We start from the raw sequence: 18,632 nt of genomic DNA, 5'->3' as shown, positions 1-18,632 counted from the left end.
AAGGAAGGAGGGAAGGAAGGAGGAAAGGAAGGAGGGAAGGAAGGAAGGAAGGAGGAAAGGAAGGAGGGAAGGAAGGAGGGAAGGAAAAAGGAAGAAGGAAGAAGGAAGGAAGGAGTGACAGTTGGGGAGTTCAGCTTCACTTCCCAATCAATCAACTGATCAATCAGTCAGCATCCTGGGCCCTGGTCTCGGGGCTGTGGACAATCTCTTCTGTAGGCTTTCTGAGGTTCATATGGGAGGCTGCCCCTCCCACTCTGCAACTCGGTCTTTGGGAGGGCAAGATCAGTGGCGTGTTTTCCTGGATCGTCCTCCTTCCACTTTCTTTTGTTTTACTGTCTTCTCGTCCTTTTTGTCTTACCCAGGGACCCCCAGGACCCACAGGGCCTCCAGGACCAGATGTAAGTAAATCTAGCCACCACTAGGCCACTTTCCCAGAGCAATTTCCTTTCTCTTGGCCTGAGCCCCAGAACTCGGAGTGAGCTCACTCTGGCAAAATTAGTCTAACCTTAGATCATTATGAAACTCCAATCCACCACCCTGTTTCCAGAGCTGGGGGTGGGAGAACTGAGCCAAGCTTGAGGGTCACAGAGTTCCAGAAGATGAGAAGCTCAGAATTAGCAGGGATGTGGACCCGGGATGGAGGAGGACATGAGCTCTAAAGTCCTTTGTAGAGGAATAGCCATGATGCAAGGCTCTCTGGCTTTATGGTTCTATCTAGCGTCCTAGAGCTGTGTTGGCAAACCTATGGCATGCATCCTGAAGGGGGCTTCTCCCCTCCCCCTCTCCCTCTCCACACGCACACCTAAGGACATTTCTCACATGACCTACCCTTCTGCCCAGCTGCCCAATGGGAGCGCTTCCTCCCTCTCCTGTCTGGAGTAAGGCGGGAGGCTCCCCTGTGGCAGTTTGGGCACTCGGTCTCTAAAAGGCTCGCCATCACTGTGCCAGAGTCTCAATCAGCCTCGTGGCCACGTGCCCCCCAGGGTGTCCAAGGGCTACCACTTCACGCATTTAGGAGGGAGGTCACTGGATGCTCCCCTGGCTTTGGCGTGACGGCTCTTTTCTCTCCCCACCCCAGGAATGTGAAATCCTGGACATCATCATGAAAATGTGCTGTAAGTATTCATTCTCGAGCTTCCTCATGTGTGTGTGTTTCCTGGAGAGGGGAGGGTGTCGTTCTGCAACCAGAACGCCGTCCTCTAAGCAGTGACTACTTCTTAAGCCTATTCTGTGACCCACATCGTGCCCAGTGCTAGGAGGAAGGACCAAACTGAAACAGTGCTTGCTCCCGAGATCAGCCTCAGGGCAAACGCGCTCCCTGCATTTGTATGGCTGGAAATCCTCAGGTTCTAGCTGTGCACGTCCAGCATCATAATACGACAAGTCTCAGAGATAACATAGCTGAGGTGTTCTTATTGCCAGCTTACAGATGAGGCAAGTAAGGCACTCGGGGAGGTAAGACGACTCGTCAGAGGCCACGCAGCCAGTAAGCGTCCAAGCCGGGATGGGACCCAGGTCTCCTGATTCTCGGGCCTGTGCTTTTCCCACAATTCCATGCCGAGCAAGAGTGACCGTGGCTGTCGTGGCATCGATCCCCAAAGAGTGGCTTTAACAAAATGGCCCAGCAAGTTCAATGGAAAGGGAAGACGATTCCCTGGACCGGTTCTAGAGTAGCTAGTTAAATGCCAGGCGGTCCTCAGTTAGTGACTGTCCAGCGGCCAGTAAGTCAGTCCTGGCTTCAGTCAAAATGGCAGCACCGGAGATCAGTGGTGTCAAACTCAGACAGGAACCAGAGTCCGTAAAGCCTCTGCGAGAATCTCTGGGGGCCACACGGTGGCTTGGAAGACCACCGGCAACATCAGCTGTGCGGCTGTAGTTTTACTTCCTCTGTTCAATATTTCCCACTTGCGCTGGGCTTGACACCGGCCATGGATGGGTGTGGCAGCCCAGGGAGTCTCTGCAGGAGGCGTTGATGCCTTTAGCTCCATGTCTGTTGTCATGACAACCTGCCCAGTGGGTGCAGCATAAGAAGGCTGAGCAGTTATCGTGCCCTCTTTCCGCTCTCTCCCTTGCCACCCAGACGGGAGGCCATTTCTCAGGGCACTTAGAGCTCCTTTTGAAGCCAGTAGCTCACTTCAAATTGCCTGTCGTGTCATGGGAAGGTTCCCCAAACTCTGGAACCCTGAACCCTGGGCTGAAGCATCCACCCTAACTAACCCCAATTCAGGAAAAACGAATCCCTGAGTATTGGCATTGGCCCCATTCAAGGAGGATGCAGGGTAACCCCAGAATTACGAAGCAGGGGCCTCTCTGCCTTGGGAGGCCCATTCGAGGGCAAGGGCCGATCCAGAGAAAAACGAGAATGCGCCGTAAGGTGGGGAGCTCGCCCTGTGTTGTAGCCAAGCGAGCCTGAAGTCTTCGTCGTGTTCTAACGCCCTCTTCCCTTTTCTTTCCCCCAGCTTGCTGCGGTGAGTACCGGTCACTTTACGACTCTTTAAGGCATGCGCGTTCTGCGTTGGCTTGTTCTCCGCTGTTACCGGCTAGGCAGACCCAGCGGGGCCCCAAGAGTGTAATTCAGTGTTCGGCCATCCTCGGTTCAGGCACGAGTCGACCCAGATGGTTCCGATCCGTGCGTCAGAACCTCGTGATGGTGCCAAGGCCAGGAGACAGAGATAGCCTCCCTGGCCCGCCCAGGCTTCCCAACTCTTAGGAAGAGCAGGCTTTGGAACAAGCAGGCACTTTACAAGAGTGCCATCAACCTGTAACAGAGAGCGGCATCAGCACCCAAACTAGGGTCTCCTGTAAGAGTGGTGACGGCGTGAGAAGGGGACACATTTCTCTCTCCATCTTTGCTTCGGGCATTCTGGGAGTCTCAAACTAGTGTGTGAAGAGCCCCAGCGAGGGCAGGATGATTCTAGTCTCTGAATGGGACTCATCTTGGGCCCCATCAAGAGGAAGGTTTGCCAGACCCGTTAACGCCCTGATGTCTCCTCTTTTGGAATAGAATGTAAGTGTGGCCCCATCGACATCCTCTTCGTGTTGGACAGTTCGGAGAGTATCGGCCTTCAGAACTTTGAGATCGCCAAGGACTTCATCGTCAAGGTGATCGACAGGCTGAGCAGAGACGAGCTGGTCAAGGTAAGGCCCTGGAATTCTTGGGAAGGAGCCCGGAGGCCATGCCTCGGCCTTCTCACTGCCCTCCGCCAGAGGAGGAGCTTTCTACACCGCGCTCCCTCCAAAGTCCTCCAAGGGAGGTCATGGAAGGAAGCTCTTCTTGCCCTCGAGGTGATTGATCTGAACCGACCCAGGCTAGAGGCTCTCCTTTTGTTCTTAAAGAAAGAGGTTTCCTTTCTTGGAGGGAACCTTCTAGCCTGCCTGTTGCCATATGCCAAGTAATGCCCATTGCAGGCTTCAGAAGATTACATATAGCAAGGCCAAATGTAATTTTCCCAAAACACAAAGTGATGGTCAGGGCACCCACTTCCATGCCCTGTCATTACAGGACATGGTAATTAGCCTACCCAAGTTTTAACCACCATTTAGATGGTGGCTACCATGTTGGTAAAGTGTTTCCATGACGCCATTCCCAGAAGAAAAATCAGGTATGACACTCTAAACCAATTACCAAACCGGGAATGGCAGCCCACCACCAGACATTCGTTTAAAGGAGAGAAAGAGAGAGGCCCCACCCCCACCCACCACGTTCCTCCCCACCAATTCTCCAATTCCTTCTCAGGGCCAAGGCTAAAGGCACAACGGTAGACAATAAGAATGGAACGAGTTGGTGAGTTCAGGCGAGCTCAAGAATTTGAGCAGATGTTTCTCCCTACAAAAGGCTCCAATTACCCAGAAGTGGAGGGAGAAGACGCCCATCCCTAACAGGCTTCATTCCTTCCTAGTCAATAAGCCCTGAAGGACAAGATATGATTTCCACATCATTATCCCTCCTGCCTTCTCGGTGTCTAAATCAGACCACCAACCCATCCTGCTACCCTAAGACTTGTCCAAGGAATAGTACAAGGAACAGTCTTGGTGTTTCTAAAGGCCGGGTCTTAGGGAAACGTTTAGCAGCTCCAGAGGGGCAGCCTCGATGACTTCTTTGGGGTTGGGGGGCATGGCGTGATTGAATGATAAACCCAATTCTGTGGTCAAAATGTGCTGTTATCTTCACGGAACCTTATTGGCAATCTGTCATTGTTTCAAGGGAATAGTCAGCCAAAGTGTGGGCTGATGGCAATCACAAGCCCTCCAGATCCTGTTCTCCCCCAAAGTTTACTGGAACGTTGGCCCAAAGGCATTATTTCTAACTATTAGCAGCAGGAAGGCAATGCTTTCTCTTCTAATTCTGGTTAATAGTGGAACACCACTGGGCTACATGGCCATCTGAGGCTGGAGACAAAGGCAAGCTTTAAGTGACTCTCCGTGGAGGTCAAGCTGCCATGGCCTTTCAAGCATTGTCCTTGATGCTACTGCCACTGTGTGGGGAGAACCTTAGATCTAGACCAAAGCCATGGAAACCCAGAGTCTCCATCTTGGAAGGCCCTCAGAGGTGATCTCATCTGACCTTTATCAGACCAATTCAGTTTAAGACAATTGCTTATGAAGTGCTTCCTCCCACATGCTGGGCAGTTGAGACCCAAAGACCCAAGTGGGACAATTTCTGCCCTCCAGGAACTTAGAGTCCCCCTGCAATGTCCTATAAAGCCCCTTACAACAAACATCTCCGAGAAAAAGCCGTCCTATCTTTGTCTGAAGGCCCTCTGTGAGAGAGGGCCAACACCCCAGGCAACCCGTTCCTCTTAGGGCCAGATTTCTTCTTGTTACATTCAGCCTAAATTCTTAACTTCACATGAGAAAAGAGACAAGAAAAACGGGCTTTCAAAAATCAGGCCCCATCTGCCTAACAGCCTAGTAATCTCTCCCTCCTGTTCCCTTCCAAACATGGGTAATAAAGACAGGCCTGCACAGCCTTCCTCGGGTCATTAGACTTTCAGAATTTGTTCAACAATGATTTTGAAAGAACCTGAGCGGAAGCAGCCATCCTAACCCCAATTCCTGAAAACGGATGCCTGGATATTAGCATTGGACCCATGAGAGGAGACTCTGTGTGGAATGTAGGCTGCAGGTGGAATTCTGAACTAAGCCAAAATGGCGCCCAACTCTGCCCAGGCTGTCTCTCAGAAGAGACAGTCGTGGCTAGTGCTTCCCCGGGTCTGAACGTCAACAGAACCACAAAGATTACTGAAGGTTAAGCCTTCCTGTGAATTCCCCCCTGAAGAGTTTAGAGCCATAGCACCATGCATCCAGGCCACAGAGCTCGAGGAGATGCCATGCTAGGACAATCTCTCCCAAGAAGGGCTGGGAATGATGGTGAACAGCCAGCACATGCCAGTCCAATGGAGCGATTTGGAAACCAAGTGACCGACTTTAGGAAATGAGTTCTCATTCATTCTTTCCATCTATAACTGAAGGATTAGAGAGTAGCAGGAGAGCAAACTCAGGGACTCTCTCATGGGAAATGCCTCCATCTTGGTCTTGACTCTGTCTGCTCTTTCTAAAACTCTGTTTTAGTTTGAACCTGGCCAGTCCCATGCAGGTGTTGTCCAGTACAGCCACAACCAAATGCAGGAGCACGTGAGCTTGAGCAACAACAACATCCAGAACGCCCATGACTTGAAAGAGTAAGTGGTCCCTCCCCCACCCCACTCTCCACTTCTGGGCACCCCACTTGACCAGGAAGGCCAACTGCAGAAGGACTAGTGCTAGGAAACATCCTCTTGCCTCCAAATAAGTGGTCACCCTCTGGAGCTGGAGACGGGTACTCCAGGAGAACAAATCTCCCAAGCTTGCATGCACCGATACATAACTGGAAACAGGGTGACTAAATGTCAGCGCAGGTTTGATTCTGCAGCAGGCCACTCACCAAGGGGAGAGGGCAGCACTACCACATGGTTAGGGGCCGTCCCAGGGAGCTAGAGCGGAATGTTCTAGCAACATGTGACCTGGCCCTTTGGAATCTGGCACGTGCAAGAGGCCACGTGCCTCCTTTTAGAAAGATGACCGAGGGAGGGTGCCTTTGGGCCAGTCTCTCTTGATCTTGAAGGTGAGCCAGACCGATATTGTGCCTCAATTGTTCCCTTCCCCAAAGAAGTCAAGTTCATGGCAGATGAAGAGTGCCCAAGACAAATGGGAGCAAAACGCCATCTCCCTCCAAAAAGAAAGACTGAACTAGCCCAAGAAAGAACTTTGTGCCGCCTTCCTAGTGGGGTCATTTGGGGGGTTTGTGCAAAAAATGCGGATCCGGAATGATGTTCTCCTCCAACTGATCAGTTACCAAGCAATTATTAAGTGCCTTCTGTGTGCCAGGAACTCCTTTAGACCCTGAGCTAGAGGCAGAGGCTTCCCTCTAGGAGCTGGCCTTCTGTCATCCAGGGTCATTGTGGAGCATGGTGCAGTGTGGAAGTGACCAGGGTCGGGTGAGGGAGAGGGAGGTCACCCAACCAGTCACTTGGCCCCCAGGAGGACCGTGACAATCTATTATCTTGGCCAAACGTCACGGGTGCCCCTCATCTCTCCATTCGAGGAGAAAATAGAATGGCTGAGAGACCAAGGGGATTCTTCTGGGTGCCAGGAACGGCCTCCCTAAAATGGCTGCCATTAGGACTTTGTAACTGGGCGATGGGTGCTCTCCTGCCCAGGAAGGGCTCGGGTTCTAATCTTTCTCTTTGAATGCAGGGCAGTAAAGAAACTCCAGTGGATGGCCGGAGGCACCTTCACTGGGGAGGCCCTTCAGTACACCAGGAATAACCTGCTGCCCCCCACCCAGAATGAGCGGATCGCTCTTGTCATCACGGACGGGCGGTCGGACACGGAACGAGACACGACTCCTCTGACCGTGCTCTGTGGAGCAGACGTCGTGGTAAGTTCAGAGGAGGTCGCTTAGCTGAATTCCGGGGCCGTCATGCAAGCCCAAACAGGAGAAACGGGAGAGCTTCCTGCACCGCCGATTCCGGAATATTCCAGTAAGGAAGGCAAATGGGCCAAGAGGTCATCTCGCCTCAACTTACCCACCTTCTATTAAGGCCAAAGCTGCACGTGGCGTTGGCGGCACAAAGAAAGGAAGGAAGGATCCCCGCTCTGTTGGGGGAGACACGAAGGCAGGGAAGCAGAGTGGTGGGCCATTGGAGTGCAGAAGAGAGGGGAATTGGGAAAGAAATGGGCCGGCAGTTAGCTTGGCTTGAGAAAAAGCCATCCTGAAGGAAGAAGCAGAGCTCAGCAAGCAGCTTCCCTCCACAGGTGTTTTCCCTGGGCATCAAGGATCTCTTTGGGGGCAGCGCAAGCCCAGATCAGCTGAATGAAATTTCCTGCCAAGGCCAAACCAGCTCCCCAGGGAAAAGGACAGGCATATCCCTCGTCAAGGAAAACTATGCCGAGCTCCTGGACGACAACTTCCTGCAAAACATCACCACCCAAATCTGCATCGGTGAGAGCGACTTGGGGACTCGGCCCGGGGCCACACGCTGTCCTGGGACACGCTCCACCCATCCGTCCACACTTCCACCAAATGGAGGGGCCTGCCTGGCACTCATCGGCTGGGGCTGGGTTAGCCGACTGAAGTCAGCCTCCAGATAGAACTAGGGATGGGACAACCAGGGCTGGCCCAGCAGGCCCAGGGGGAGAAGCAGCCCTAGGAAGCCCCTGGGAGCCGGCACGCCGCCCCCTGCCAATAATCGGCTCGCGGGGAGTCAGCGCTTCCTGGCACGATAGGCGAGTGTTTAAGGACCCATCGGCGTGTCTAGAGAAATCTCGCCCAACTCAGAGCTCTGGGGGGAGGCGGGCAGGGCAGGGTCCCCATTTCCTTGAGAAAGAAGAGAAGGGCAGATGGCTAGGGAAGAGTTAGAGATCGCCAACGGGCAGGATGGGGATAGCGGAAGAGATGGAGTCCATTAGAGAGGGTGACGGGGAAGCCGAGAAGTGGCATCGAGGGGCGAGCAGGAGGGCGCTCTTCCTGCTCTTCCTGCTCTTCCACCTGGCCGGGGTGAGAAGGTGCCCGAGCTGCAGCAGGCTGGTCTTCTGACCTGGGTGAAGCCGGATGCCACCAAAACAAGAACGTGGCAGATTTGGGGCGAATCCCACAGCGTTGTCTTTTGTCTCTTGCAGATAAGAAGTGCCCAGACTACACCTGCCCAAGTGAGTAGGAGCTACACCTCGGCCACACGGGCGCCTGTGTGTGCCGACTCGGGCGTCATAGGGATGGGGGCACCCATCGCCCCACGGCACCGGCCCGGTTCTTCTTGGGGGGGTGGAGGGAGACAGAATGTCTCTGTGAGTGACGGGCCGTCTGACCAAGGTCTTTCTCCTCCGCAGTCCAATTCACGTCTCCCGCAGACATCACCGTGCTGGTGGACAGCTCCGCCAGTGTGGGCAAGCACAACTTTGAGACCACCAAGCGCTTCGTGAAGCGGCTGGCTGAGCGATTCCTCACGGCTAACAAGGCCGACCCCTCTCACGACATCCGCTTCTCGGTGGTCCAGTACAGCGGCAAAGGCCAGCAGAGGCCGGAGACGCACTCCCTGCAGTTCCTCCAGAACTACACGGTGGTCGCCAGCAACATCGACAGCATGGGCTTCATGAACGACGCCACCGATGTGAACGACGCCATTCGCTACGTGACCGCCTTCTACCGGCGAGCCTCCTCGGACCGCGCCAAGAAGAAGGTGCTCCTCTTCTCTGACGGGAACTCCCAAGGGATCACCGAGAGCGCCATCGAGAAGGCCGTGCAGGAGGCCCAGAGAGCGGGCATCGAAATCTACGTGCTGGTGGTGGGCCGGCAGGTCAACGAGCCCAACATCCGCGTCCTGGTCACGGGCAAGACCACCGAGTATGACGTGGCCTACGGGGAGCGTCACCTCTTCCGGGTGCCCGACTACCAATCTCTCCTCCAGGGGGTCCTCTACCAGACAGTCTCCAGAAAGATTTCCATCGGCTGAGGAAGGAGGAAGGAGAACTTCCCCCCACCCGAGAGGGCCCGCCATGTAGTCTTGTCCCCGGCCTGACCCTCTCCCCCCGACCCTAAAAACAGAAACGCAAATGTGACTTGGCGTCTTCTCGACTTCCCAACGGACGGATCCTAGAGAGGGAGAAAGATCGAGAAGCTGAGCTCGCCCCCTCCGGGCCCCTGGTGGATAGCGCCCCCTCTCTAGCTCTGCGTGCGAGCCCCTCGGCAGGGACCCTTCTCATCCCCGTCTTTAGCCAGCGCCAGCTTTCACAGCAAACTCCCCACCTGTCGACCATCATCTTCTCATGCCCAAAGCAGGAAACTTGCCGTGGGCAAAGGGGCCGAGGGCCAACGTTCCCCGACGTGGCATGTTCTCTCCTGAGAGACTCGACTGTCCCGGCGTGGCTCGGCCAATGTTTTCTTGGGGAGAGAGTTGGCTGCCGAGGATGCCCTGATCCAGCCCTTCCTGGGAAGTTCTTGCCACTTACCCTCCCGCGCTGTAGGGTTCATGGAACCCCCCTGGAGACCCCAACCATCCGGAAGGCCCGTGCCAAGGGCAAAGCCGGCCCAGTGAAAGCAGGGAACAGAGAAGCCAAAGCTTGCACGGCTGCCAGGCAGTTCTCTGCACTCAAGGCGGCTTTTCTTAGAAACGTCCGTCTCTTGCCGGTGCTTTCTTCTCCCGACCTTTCAAGGCACAGAGCGGGGCACATTGGCAAGGCGTCGCGTCAGCCATAGAAATCAGGTGCTAGTCCAACCCTCCGTGTTTACAATGGCAGTTCCCAGCAATTGGCTCCAGACTCTGGGCTCGCCCAGAGCCACTCGGCATCCCTGTGGGGCTCAGCTCTAGCACGACTTCCTTTCTTGCTTCTTCTCTTGAAAAATGCCCCCCGCTCGGACGGCCCATCCCCTGAGACGTGGCGGCCCAGCGCCCGTTGTTCCTCCGCCAGTCCAGCCGTTCCTTTGGGCCCGGCTCCATCCTTTGTCCAATAAATGTTTTTCCACAACCTCTTTGCCTCGTCGTCTCTAAGGACGCGAACGGGAAAGGAGGAGGAAGGCCTGGAGGCAGGCGGGCACTTCTTAAGCACCCGAGAGGCCGACCTGAGCTCCAGGTTCCCCTCTCTGGAGGCACCGTGCGATCTCCCGTTGCGGTGGGGCCCCCGGACTTGGACAGCCTCCATGACTCCTAGCAGGGCACGGGCTGGGGAGCTCCTGGGGGAATGGGGGGGGCCCGCAGAGGGCGCAGGCGATGGACATTTCTCTAGTCTAAGCAAGATGCGGCGTCCGTCTCCTCCCCCGTCGCCTCCCATTGTGGCTCTGAATGCCTTCCCAGTTAGCCCCACTCCCTCTCCTCCTTCCTCGTCTCCATCTGGTACCCCCCCAAGGGGCACAGATTCCCTCTACGGGCCAAGGGCATGCGTGGGCCTCCCCCCAGGTGTGCCCACAGCCTGCTGACGGGGTCCAAGCGTTCCTCCCGGGGGGGGGGGGGAATGGCAGGTCCCCCTCTCCTTGCAAGGCCAGTTCAAGTGTGGCAATTCCGCCACGGCCGTGGCAGCCTGCTCTCTCCTGCTGACTCTCGAAGGCCAGGAACGTTGATCCCCCTCTCGGGCCGAGCCATCCTCTCGTCAGGCCTGTAAATCTCCCGTGACCCCATCTTCTGAGGGCGTCGCCCCACCTGCCCTTGGAAACACTGTCGGGCCACATGCGTGTCGCCTCGGCTGCTCACGGAATGGCCGAGGCGCCTCGCAGGAGCCTTGATGTGTCCTCAAGATTGGCTTCCTCCTCGCCACTGGTCTGGGCTCTCCTGTGATGGGCCCAGGGAATACGATTCTCACCCCCGGCCTCCATAATTGGCCTCTCTTCCCTCGGAGGGGAGGGAGGGAGAAACGGAGGGGAAGGGTAGCGCCCGCACTGCCCGTGTCTACACGAAAGCCCGCCTCGGGCCCGGACACCCTCGCCATTCTACGCAGCCCAGAGGGCAGGGCCCCACGCAACCGCTGTTATCCAGATGAAAAGGACGGCCTGGCGACTCACTTCTCCCATCCTCCTCCTCCCCTCCTGCTGAGAATCCCTCTTCCCTGGGGGGAGGGGGGCATGATTAAGCTCCTGCTATTCACAAGGCCCTGCACGAGGTGCCAAGCAGGAGGGGAAATGCCCAAGACGTGGCGCCCGCCCTCCGCGGAGTCCCAGGGGTCAAAAGCAGGGCGAGTCAGAGGGGAGCCGCTGTTTCTCCAAGGCCCGGGTTTGCACAAAGGCCAAATGAGGCACAGCCCTGCTCTTGGGAAGCTGCTGCTCTGCTAAGCGTCGGCCGCCCGCCCGTGCCTGGGTCTCCGAATCTAGTCTCCGCGCCTCGGGCCCCTGGGCCTGTCTAGCCATCTGGGCTGACCAGCTTTGGGGTTCCACGTCCCTCCCCTCTGGAGCTCAAGCCAGCCTCCCTGGACCTGTCACTAGGGCTGTCGCCCGCAGTATGGCCTCTCTCTGTGAGGGGACGGGCTCCAAGTCACACACAAAGCCATTGTCTCTAGGGGCAATCGCTTCCCCCCACCCTTTCCACTCCTGAAGAGCTCGCAGCCTGGCAGTGACGCCTTCCACAGAGCCGGCCTCCCGTGACCTGTCCTGGTGCGCGACGCGTCCTGCCTGCAAAAGGCATGAAATCTGCAGCAGTGGGAGGGCACCTTTGGGCGCCGGGTACAGGCAGGGGAGAGACTGGCCCAATTGGCTTCAAAGGCCCTCTTAGCTCAGAACCTCTGGTGCTAAGTCACCCGCTTTCTGGGGACAGTTTGAGAGCAGACAGAAGTTCCTTCCCCCCTTTGCATCTTTTCCCATCGAGAGACCCTCCCTCCATCCTTGGGGGCCCTGCCCGCCCTTCCCAGTTCTTCCTTCCCCTCATCCATCCTTGCTGCCAAGCCCAGGCTCCCTTCCGGGCCCTGCTCCCAAGAATGGCGGGTCTTCTCCCGCCTGGGCCTCATCTCCACCCTTCTGGGCTACAAGACGAGGCTCTTCTCTTCATCTGTTCACCTGATCCAGCAAGTTGACTGCTATCCCTGGAGAGTGGAGATTCAGCCCCTCAGTCAGCTTCCCTTCTCTCTCCACCAGTCCCCCTCCCTCGTCCTCCCCCCCCTCTTTTTCTTCTCCCTCTCCTCCTCCTCCTCCTTTGCCTTCTCCCCCTCCTCTTCCCCGTGTTCTTGAAGTTTTCGAGCAGACTGATTACTCCACCTGTGAGCTATCATGCCGAGTCCTCAGAACCTCATTTTCCAACATTTACCCCCCAAAGCAACCCTCTACATATTTGTGTCACCTTTTCCATCTCATTTCCCCAATAGGAGGGCAGGAACTTTCATTTTTTGTTGGTTTTGTAGCCCCGAGTCCTAGCGTGTGGTATGCAGTAGGTGCTTACTAGAATGCTTCTTCATTGCTTAATTGATAGAAGTCCTCCCTCCGAGTGTCGTAGGTTCCGAGATGGAAAGGACCTTGGAAGAGAGCTGGCCCAACTTCCAAATCTTCCAGAGGGTCCAAGCCAACAAGAACAAACATGGGTGATGGAGCTCGGAGGTGACGTGGCACTGTGGAAAGAGCACTGGGTTCAAATGCTACCCTTGACATTTATTGTTATGTCTTTGAGCAAGTCTCTTCCCCTCCCTGAGCATCAGAGTCCTCCTCTGTCAAATGAGAAGATTCTACTAGATGACCTCTGCTGTCCCTTCCGTCTCCAGATCTATGATCCCATGATACAGTGGTGTCAAACTCAAACAGAAATGGCGCCACTATTGCTATAGAAAACCACATATTAATATTATCTGTGTTTTAGGGCATTTATTTACTTCAGGAACTATTTCTCACTTGTATTTCAATCTCATTCATCAGGCAGAGTTGTTGCCTGCCTGTGACATGCCTGATACCTCTGCTATAGTCCTTTGTTGACTAGAAATTGCTAAGAATTCTCCATTGCCTTCCTTAGCAATAATTCTCCATGTCATTCTGCATTGGGGGGGGAGGGGCACTCACCTCCTTCAGATTGTTTGACTCCTGCTCCTTGCATGTCACCAAAATAACATGGATTCAAGATGGTGGGTCGGAGGAAGCCAACCAGCTGAACTCTCCCAATATTTCCCTCCAAACAAAATTAAAATAACATCTCAGATGAAATTTTGGAGCAGCAGAGCCAACAAGAGGTCAAGATGAGACAATTTTATGGTCTAAGAAAATTTAGGGGTCTGCAGAAGAGATCCGTGACACTGGGGTGGAGGCCTATTTGGAACACACACACACACACACACACACACACACACACACACACACACACACACACACAGTAGCCACAGCAGCAGCAGTAGCAGCAGCCACGGGTTTAGGAATTCTCAGCCCAGAGACAGTGAGGGGATTGGACAATTGGTCAGAAAGAGATTACAGGGGACCTTTGGTGGCACTTGATACAACCAGGGCTGGTTGGTAACTCTATTGCCCACACTCAGTTCTGGGTGCAAGTTTCAAGCTGTAGGGGTCTGAGTCACATTCTAAGGCCAAACAGAGCACTAGCACTCCCAGAGGCAGGGGAACCGTCAGAATTCCAGGACCAAGAGAACTAGAATTTAAGGGTGCAGGGGAGCCAGGGTCCTTCTTGAGTAAAAGCTAGAGCACAAAGGAGAGCTCAGAGCCCAGATCACACCATCCTAGAAGCACTGAAAACTTACAGACCCTCAGAACTAACTCTGAAAACAGCAGCACAAAAAGCTTAAAGCTTCAGATAGGACATCCCCATCCCTATAAGAGCTTTAAGAGAAAGTTAAACTTTAACATAAAGTTCAAAGCTAAGAATTAGGTTGGAAAGTGAGCAAACCACAACAACGAAAAAGAATTTGACTATAAAAACCTACTACAGTGGCAGGGAAGACCAAGACACAAACTCAGACTCAGGAAAAGATAGTGTGTAGTTCTATGAAAACAGCTACATCCAAAGTCTCAAAGAAAAATGCTAAATGGACCCGAACCCAAGGTGAATTCCCAAAAGAGTTAAAGAAAATTTAGAGAAAGAAATGAGAGTAAATCAAGAAAATTATGAAAAGAGAAGTTTACATAGACAGGGGACAAGGATATGAATCAATTATGTTGGAATAAATAATTTCTAAAAAAATGAAGGACAGAATGAGGGATGCACTGAGAGAAGAGGGAAGAGAAGGGTAGAATTGGGGAGATTTTTCTCACATAAAAGAGGAATGCAAGGAAATGCCTTTATAATGGCATTCCCTCCTAAAATTAGGAGTTGGGAAGTGGCAGGTAATGCTTGAGTGTTCAAAGAAGGAAGAATATACACACATTGTTGTGTATAGAAATTTAACTTACCCCATAGAGAAATAGAAAAGGAAAGGATAAGAGAAATGGGATAGAGGATGATAAAAGGGAGAGCAGATTAAGGAAGAAAGTAGTTAGAAACAAAATATTTTTTTAAAAACCCTTGTCTTCTAAGTATCTCTAAAATCTAAGTATTGATTACAAGACAGAAGTGCAGTAAGATCTAGGCAATCAAGGTAAAGTGCCTAACTTGGGGTCACACAGCTAGGAAGTGACCAAGTTCAGAGCTGAACCCAGGTCCTTCCAATTCCAGACGTAGCACTGTATCTGCTGACCCACCTAAGTGCCTCTGCAAAATGGACTTTCAAGAAGAGACAGAATAAAAAGAGAGAGAAAAGAATAAAAAGAAGAAAATAGGATGGAGGGAAATACCTAGTAATCATAAGTGTGATTGTAAATGGGATGAGCTCACTCATAAAAATGAAGTAGATAGCAGAGTGGATTAAAAACCAGAATGCAACAGTAGGTTATGTGCAAGCGACACACTTGAAACAGAAAGATACACATAGAGGTAAACTGAAGGCCTGTTGAAGAATCTGTGGCATCAGCTGAAGTAAAAAGGGTAGGGATAGACAAAACAAAAGCAAAAATAGACCTAATTGAAAGAAATAATCAGGAAAACTACATTTTGCTAATAGGTACTGTAGACAATGAGGTAATATAAAAAATTTTTATAGTAAGTTTCTCTGATAAAGACCTCATTTCTCAAATATAGAGAATTTAACCAAATTTATTTTTTAAAAAATCAAGCCATTTCTCAATTGATAAATGGTTAAACAAGGAACAGGCAGTTTTCAACAGAAGAAATCAAAACTCAATAGTCATATGAAAAAATGTCCTAAATGATTAGAGAAATGCAGATTAAAGCAACTCTGGCATACCACCTCACACCTATCAGAAATGACAAATGTTGGAATAAGGGAATATAGGGATAAGGAGATATAGGCGCACTGATGATCTGTTGGTGGAATAGTGAACTGGTCCAACCATTCTGGAGAATAATTTGGAACTATTCCCAAAGGATTATAAAACTGTACATTCCCTCCAACCCAACAACTGAGCTAACCCACATCCTATCCATATCCCAAAGAGACCAAAGAAGTAGAAGGACCTACTTGTACAAAAATATTTATAGCAGCCCTTTTTGTGGTGACAAAAAATTGGAAACTGAGGGAATGCTCATCATTTGGGGAGTGGATGAACAGACTGTGGCATATGATTGTGATGGAATCTGTTGTGCAATAAAAATGATGAGGGAGGATGGTTTCAGAAAAACTGGAAAGACCTAGATGAACTGGATCCGATGCACAGTGAAGTGAGCAGAACCAGGAGAACACTGTAACCGCACAGTAACGGCAATATTGGGATGATGATCGATGTGAAAGATTTAGTTACTCTGAATAACAGAATGATCTAAGTCAGTCCCAAAGAATCCATGATAAAAAATGCTGTGCCCCCCTCCCCCGAGAGAGAACGGACAAACTCTGAGTGCCAATCGAAGCATAATTTCATCACTTTGACTTTTTAACAATATGGCTAATATGAAAGTGTATTTTGCATGATTTCACATGTATAACTAACGTCATGCTGCTTTGCCTTCTCAGTGGGTGGAAGAGGGACAGAAGGGAGGGAAAGAATTTGGAATTCAAATTTTCAAAAGAAAAGAACATTTAAAACAAAAAATAATCCAACAAACAGCAATGACATCGATTTCTCCTGCCTGGATCTAGTTAGATCAGCTCTTGGTCCTGATTTGATCTCCCCAAGGGCCACTATCCCCTTCTCACTGAACTTCGGTGGGGCAGTCCAGCCCTGAAGGTCCCACTGGCATCAGTGATGAGAACAGATGGCTCCAGAAATGAGCCCATTTCTTCCTTTGGGTGTCTCCAGGGTGTCCTCTTTCCAGTTCCATCTATAAATATTCTTGGGGTGCTTGTGCTAAGCTTCCTACAGGCTTGCTCTCCTCTTCCTTGTTTTTTGCTGTTTTGTGAGGTTCAGCATCCCCCACCCTCCTCCAGGGTATTGTGCAAACGAGCTTGTGTTCTCCACTGGTGTTGCCCTTGGCTGCCATGATCCTGCTCAGCAAGGGAGCCAAGAGCTTGCTGGCTGAGATGCTGCTGAGCACTTGGGGCTTCCTTGTTTTGGCAACATTGCGCTCACTAAACTTCCCCGGGAACTGGTAATAATCAGAGTGAACGTGCTTGCCTTTGTCCATTTGCAGAATCAGCAGCATGGAGCCAACGTGACCAAGGCCTGCTGCATCTTCTTCCCATCCTTCTCCCTTCTTCTAATTTGGTGACTGCCACAGATCCCATCTGGATGGCCAGCTGCTTCCTGGCTTTGAAGAGCTGGCCAAGTCAGAGTGCGTGTGCATGCATGTGTGTGTGTGTGCTCGTGTGTGTGTTCCTTCCATGGCCAGTTCCTTCTGATTCAGTCCTAGAGAAAAGTTTTCATGATGGGCACATATGAACATTCTGGAAAATCTACAGACCGTCGTCTCCTTTTATTTATCCAGACTGAAGCATGTTCCCACGAATAAGATATAGACGATGTTATATTGAAGCTCTGGGAGCAGAGAGTCTCACCCTTGATTGACGGCTGAGGTCCATTAGATCTTGGGATGTACCCAGGGCCGTGAGGACAGGGGAGAGAGCGGTTGGCCCAGGGGGGTATAAATTCCCTGGCAGCCCTGACTTTGGGTTCCTTTCCTTCCCTTGGACCTGAGATCTGTGGATCCTGGTCTTTGGGGATTGGTGACTTGCTTGGATCAACCTTGCAAGATCCTCCTGTCTTGTACTTGACTAGCATTGCCAACCTGTACCCAGACCATCACTCTTCTGATTCTACTGCCCCTGGATATTAGGAAATCAAATCATCTGTAGCTATCTAGGTTTCCCAGGGCCCGGGAGGGATCTGGGAAGTGGGCAGGAGAAGAAGAAGTTGGTGGAAAGGGTGGATACCTGAAGGCTGTTTAGGCATAACATCTAGCAGAGAGAAGAAGAAGCTGAAAGACATCAAGCAGCAGCTTGCTTCCTCTGGTTTGGCTGTGGCCAGGCTGAGCCAGAGAAGCTAACTATCCTGAAGCAATTACCTGCCTACAGCTCTGAGGGTTTATCATTACCAAATTAGTTAGGGTTTCCCAATTCCTCTATCCATTCCCAGTACTCCATCTTTGCTAATTATAGATAAAGCCTTTCAAGTACCTTCCTGGAGTGGTTATTTCATAGCTTCTCTGGGAAGGGTGATATGCAGTCAGATAAACCTTTACCAAAGCTGATAGAGCCCAATATCCAATATCAATCAAACCCAGGTGGGACCTGAAGGGATACCATCCATTGACCTGAAGCATCCTGCCTGGGCACTGTTATAAAGGAGGGTGGTGGTACATCATCTAGCTAGGGCAAGCCTCGGTTGATCTGGCCCCAGCCACCTATCTGGACTCCACTGCTGTCACACAATTACCAGTGGTAGCATCCAGTTTGGTTTGCCCTGCCTCCCTCTCTATCCATCTGCATTCTGTGATTTTTATAACAATGATGACACAGACATCGAGAGAGATCATTTATTGTTCACGTTCATGTCGCAAACACCCAGGATCCGGCGATCTCTACGCTGACTTTCAAAGGTCCTTACCTGAATCATTGATCCAATATACAATCACACGCTACTCCCCCACGCAACCTTTCCTTTTGCCTGTCCTGGGTTCAAGTTCAGCTTCTGACATAGACTACTTGTATAACCATAGGCAAGTTCCTCCAGGACTCTGAATCTCTGTCTCTTTATCTGCCAAATGGGTCTGTGAGCTCATTGACTGAGGGTTCCTCCGCACAATACAGATGACAATTCACCTGCCCCTTTGTTGTGGCGGAATCCAGCCACTAGGTTTCTGGCCGAGAGTTCCAGCAGGTGTCTGGATAACTGAAGTCCTCCATCCTTCCTGCATCGTTCCTCTCTACCAGGCGCGTGGCCTGTTTCCCCAATTCCTTATCTATGTCTTTTAGTCCAGATGTCTCAGCATCTCCTCCCATCAACCTGCACCCAAATACCTCACAACAGCCCTGTGAAGAAGGTGCTTCGTTTATCACCAAGAAAGCTGGAGTAGATTGAGGTTGTTCACTGGCCCAGGGTTACGCCGCTACCAGCTCCTGGTGGCAGGATTTTCATGCAGGCCAGCACGCTGCCCACTGTGCCACACTGTCCCACCTAAACGATCCTGTTCCCAGGACAGCTTCCTTGCGTCCAGGCCTCCTCCCTCATCTCCCTTGAATTGTAGCTCTTTGCTAAGCTT

General features: G+C 52.0%; 1 protein-coding gene across 1 annotated transcript in view; it reads left to right on the top strand.

Moving 5' to 3' along the window:
• Positions 1–10,002, top strand: part of COL6A1 (collagen type VI alpha 1 chain) — a 36,138-nt gene extending 26,136 nt beyond the window's left edge. Inside the window, exons 27-35 of the mRNA XM_044673403.1 lie at positions 363–398; positions 1,079–1,115; positions 2,460–2,468; positions 3,005–3,138; positions 5,572–5,681; positions 6,736–6,919; positions 7,297–7,483; positions 8,161–8,190; positions 8,368–10,002. Coding sequence (XP_044529338.1) covers positions 363–398; positions 1,079–1,115; positions 2,460–2,468; positions 3,005–3,138; positions 5,572–5,681; positions 6,736–6,919; positions 7,297–7,483; positions 8,161–8,190; positions 8,368–8,990 — 1,350 coding nt within the window. The 3' untranslated portion in view covers positions 8,991–10,002. The remainder of the gene's footprint in view (positions 1–362; positions 399–1,078; positions 1,116–2,459; positions 2,469–3,004; positions 3,139–5,571; positions 5,682–6,735; positions 6,920–7,296; positions 7,484–8,160; positions 8,191–8,367) is intronic.
• Positions 10,003–18,632: the final 8,630 nt, after the last annotated feature.

The sequence above is a fragment of the Gracilinanus agilis genome, chromosome 4, assembly GCF_016433145.1.
Source record: "Gracilinanus agilis isolate LMUSP501 chromosome 4, AgileGrace, whole genome shotgun sequence".
In the NCBI taxonomy this organism is placed as follows: domain Eukaryota; kingdom Metazoa; phylum Chordata; class Mammalia; order Didelphimorphia; family Didelphidae; genus Gracilinanus; species Gracilinanus agilis.
The sequence above is the reverse complement of the archived record's forward strand: the minus strand, read 5'-3'. Positions and strand labels throughout refer to the sequence as shown.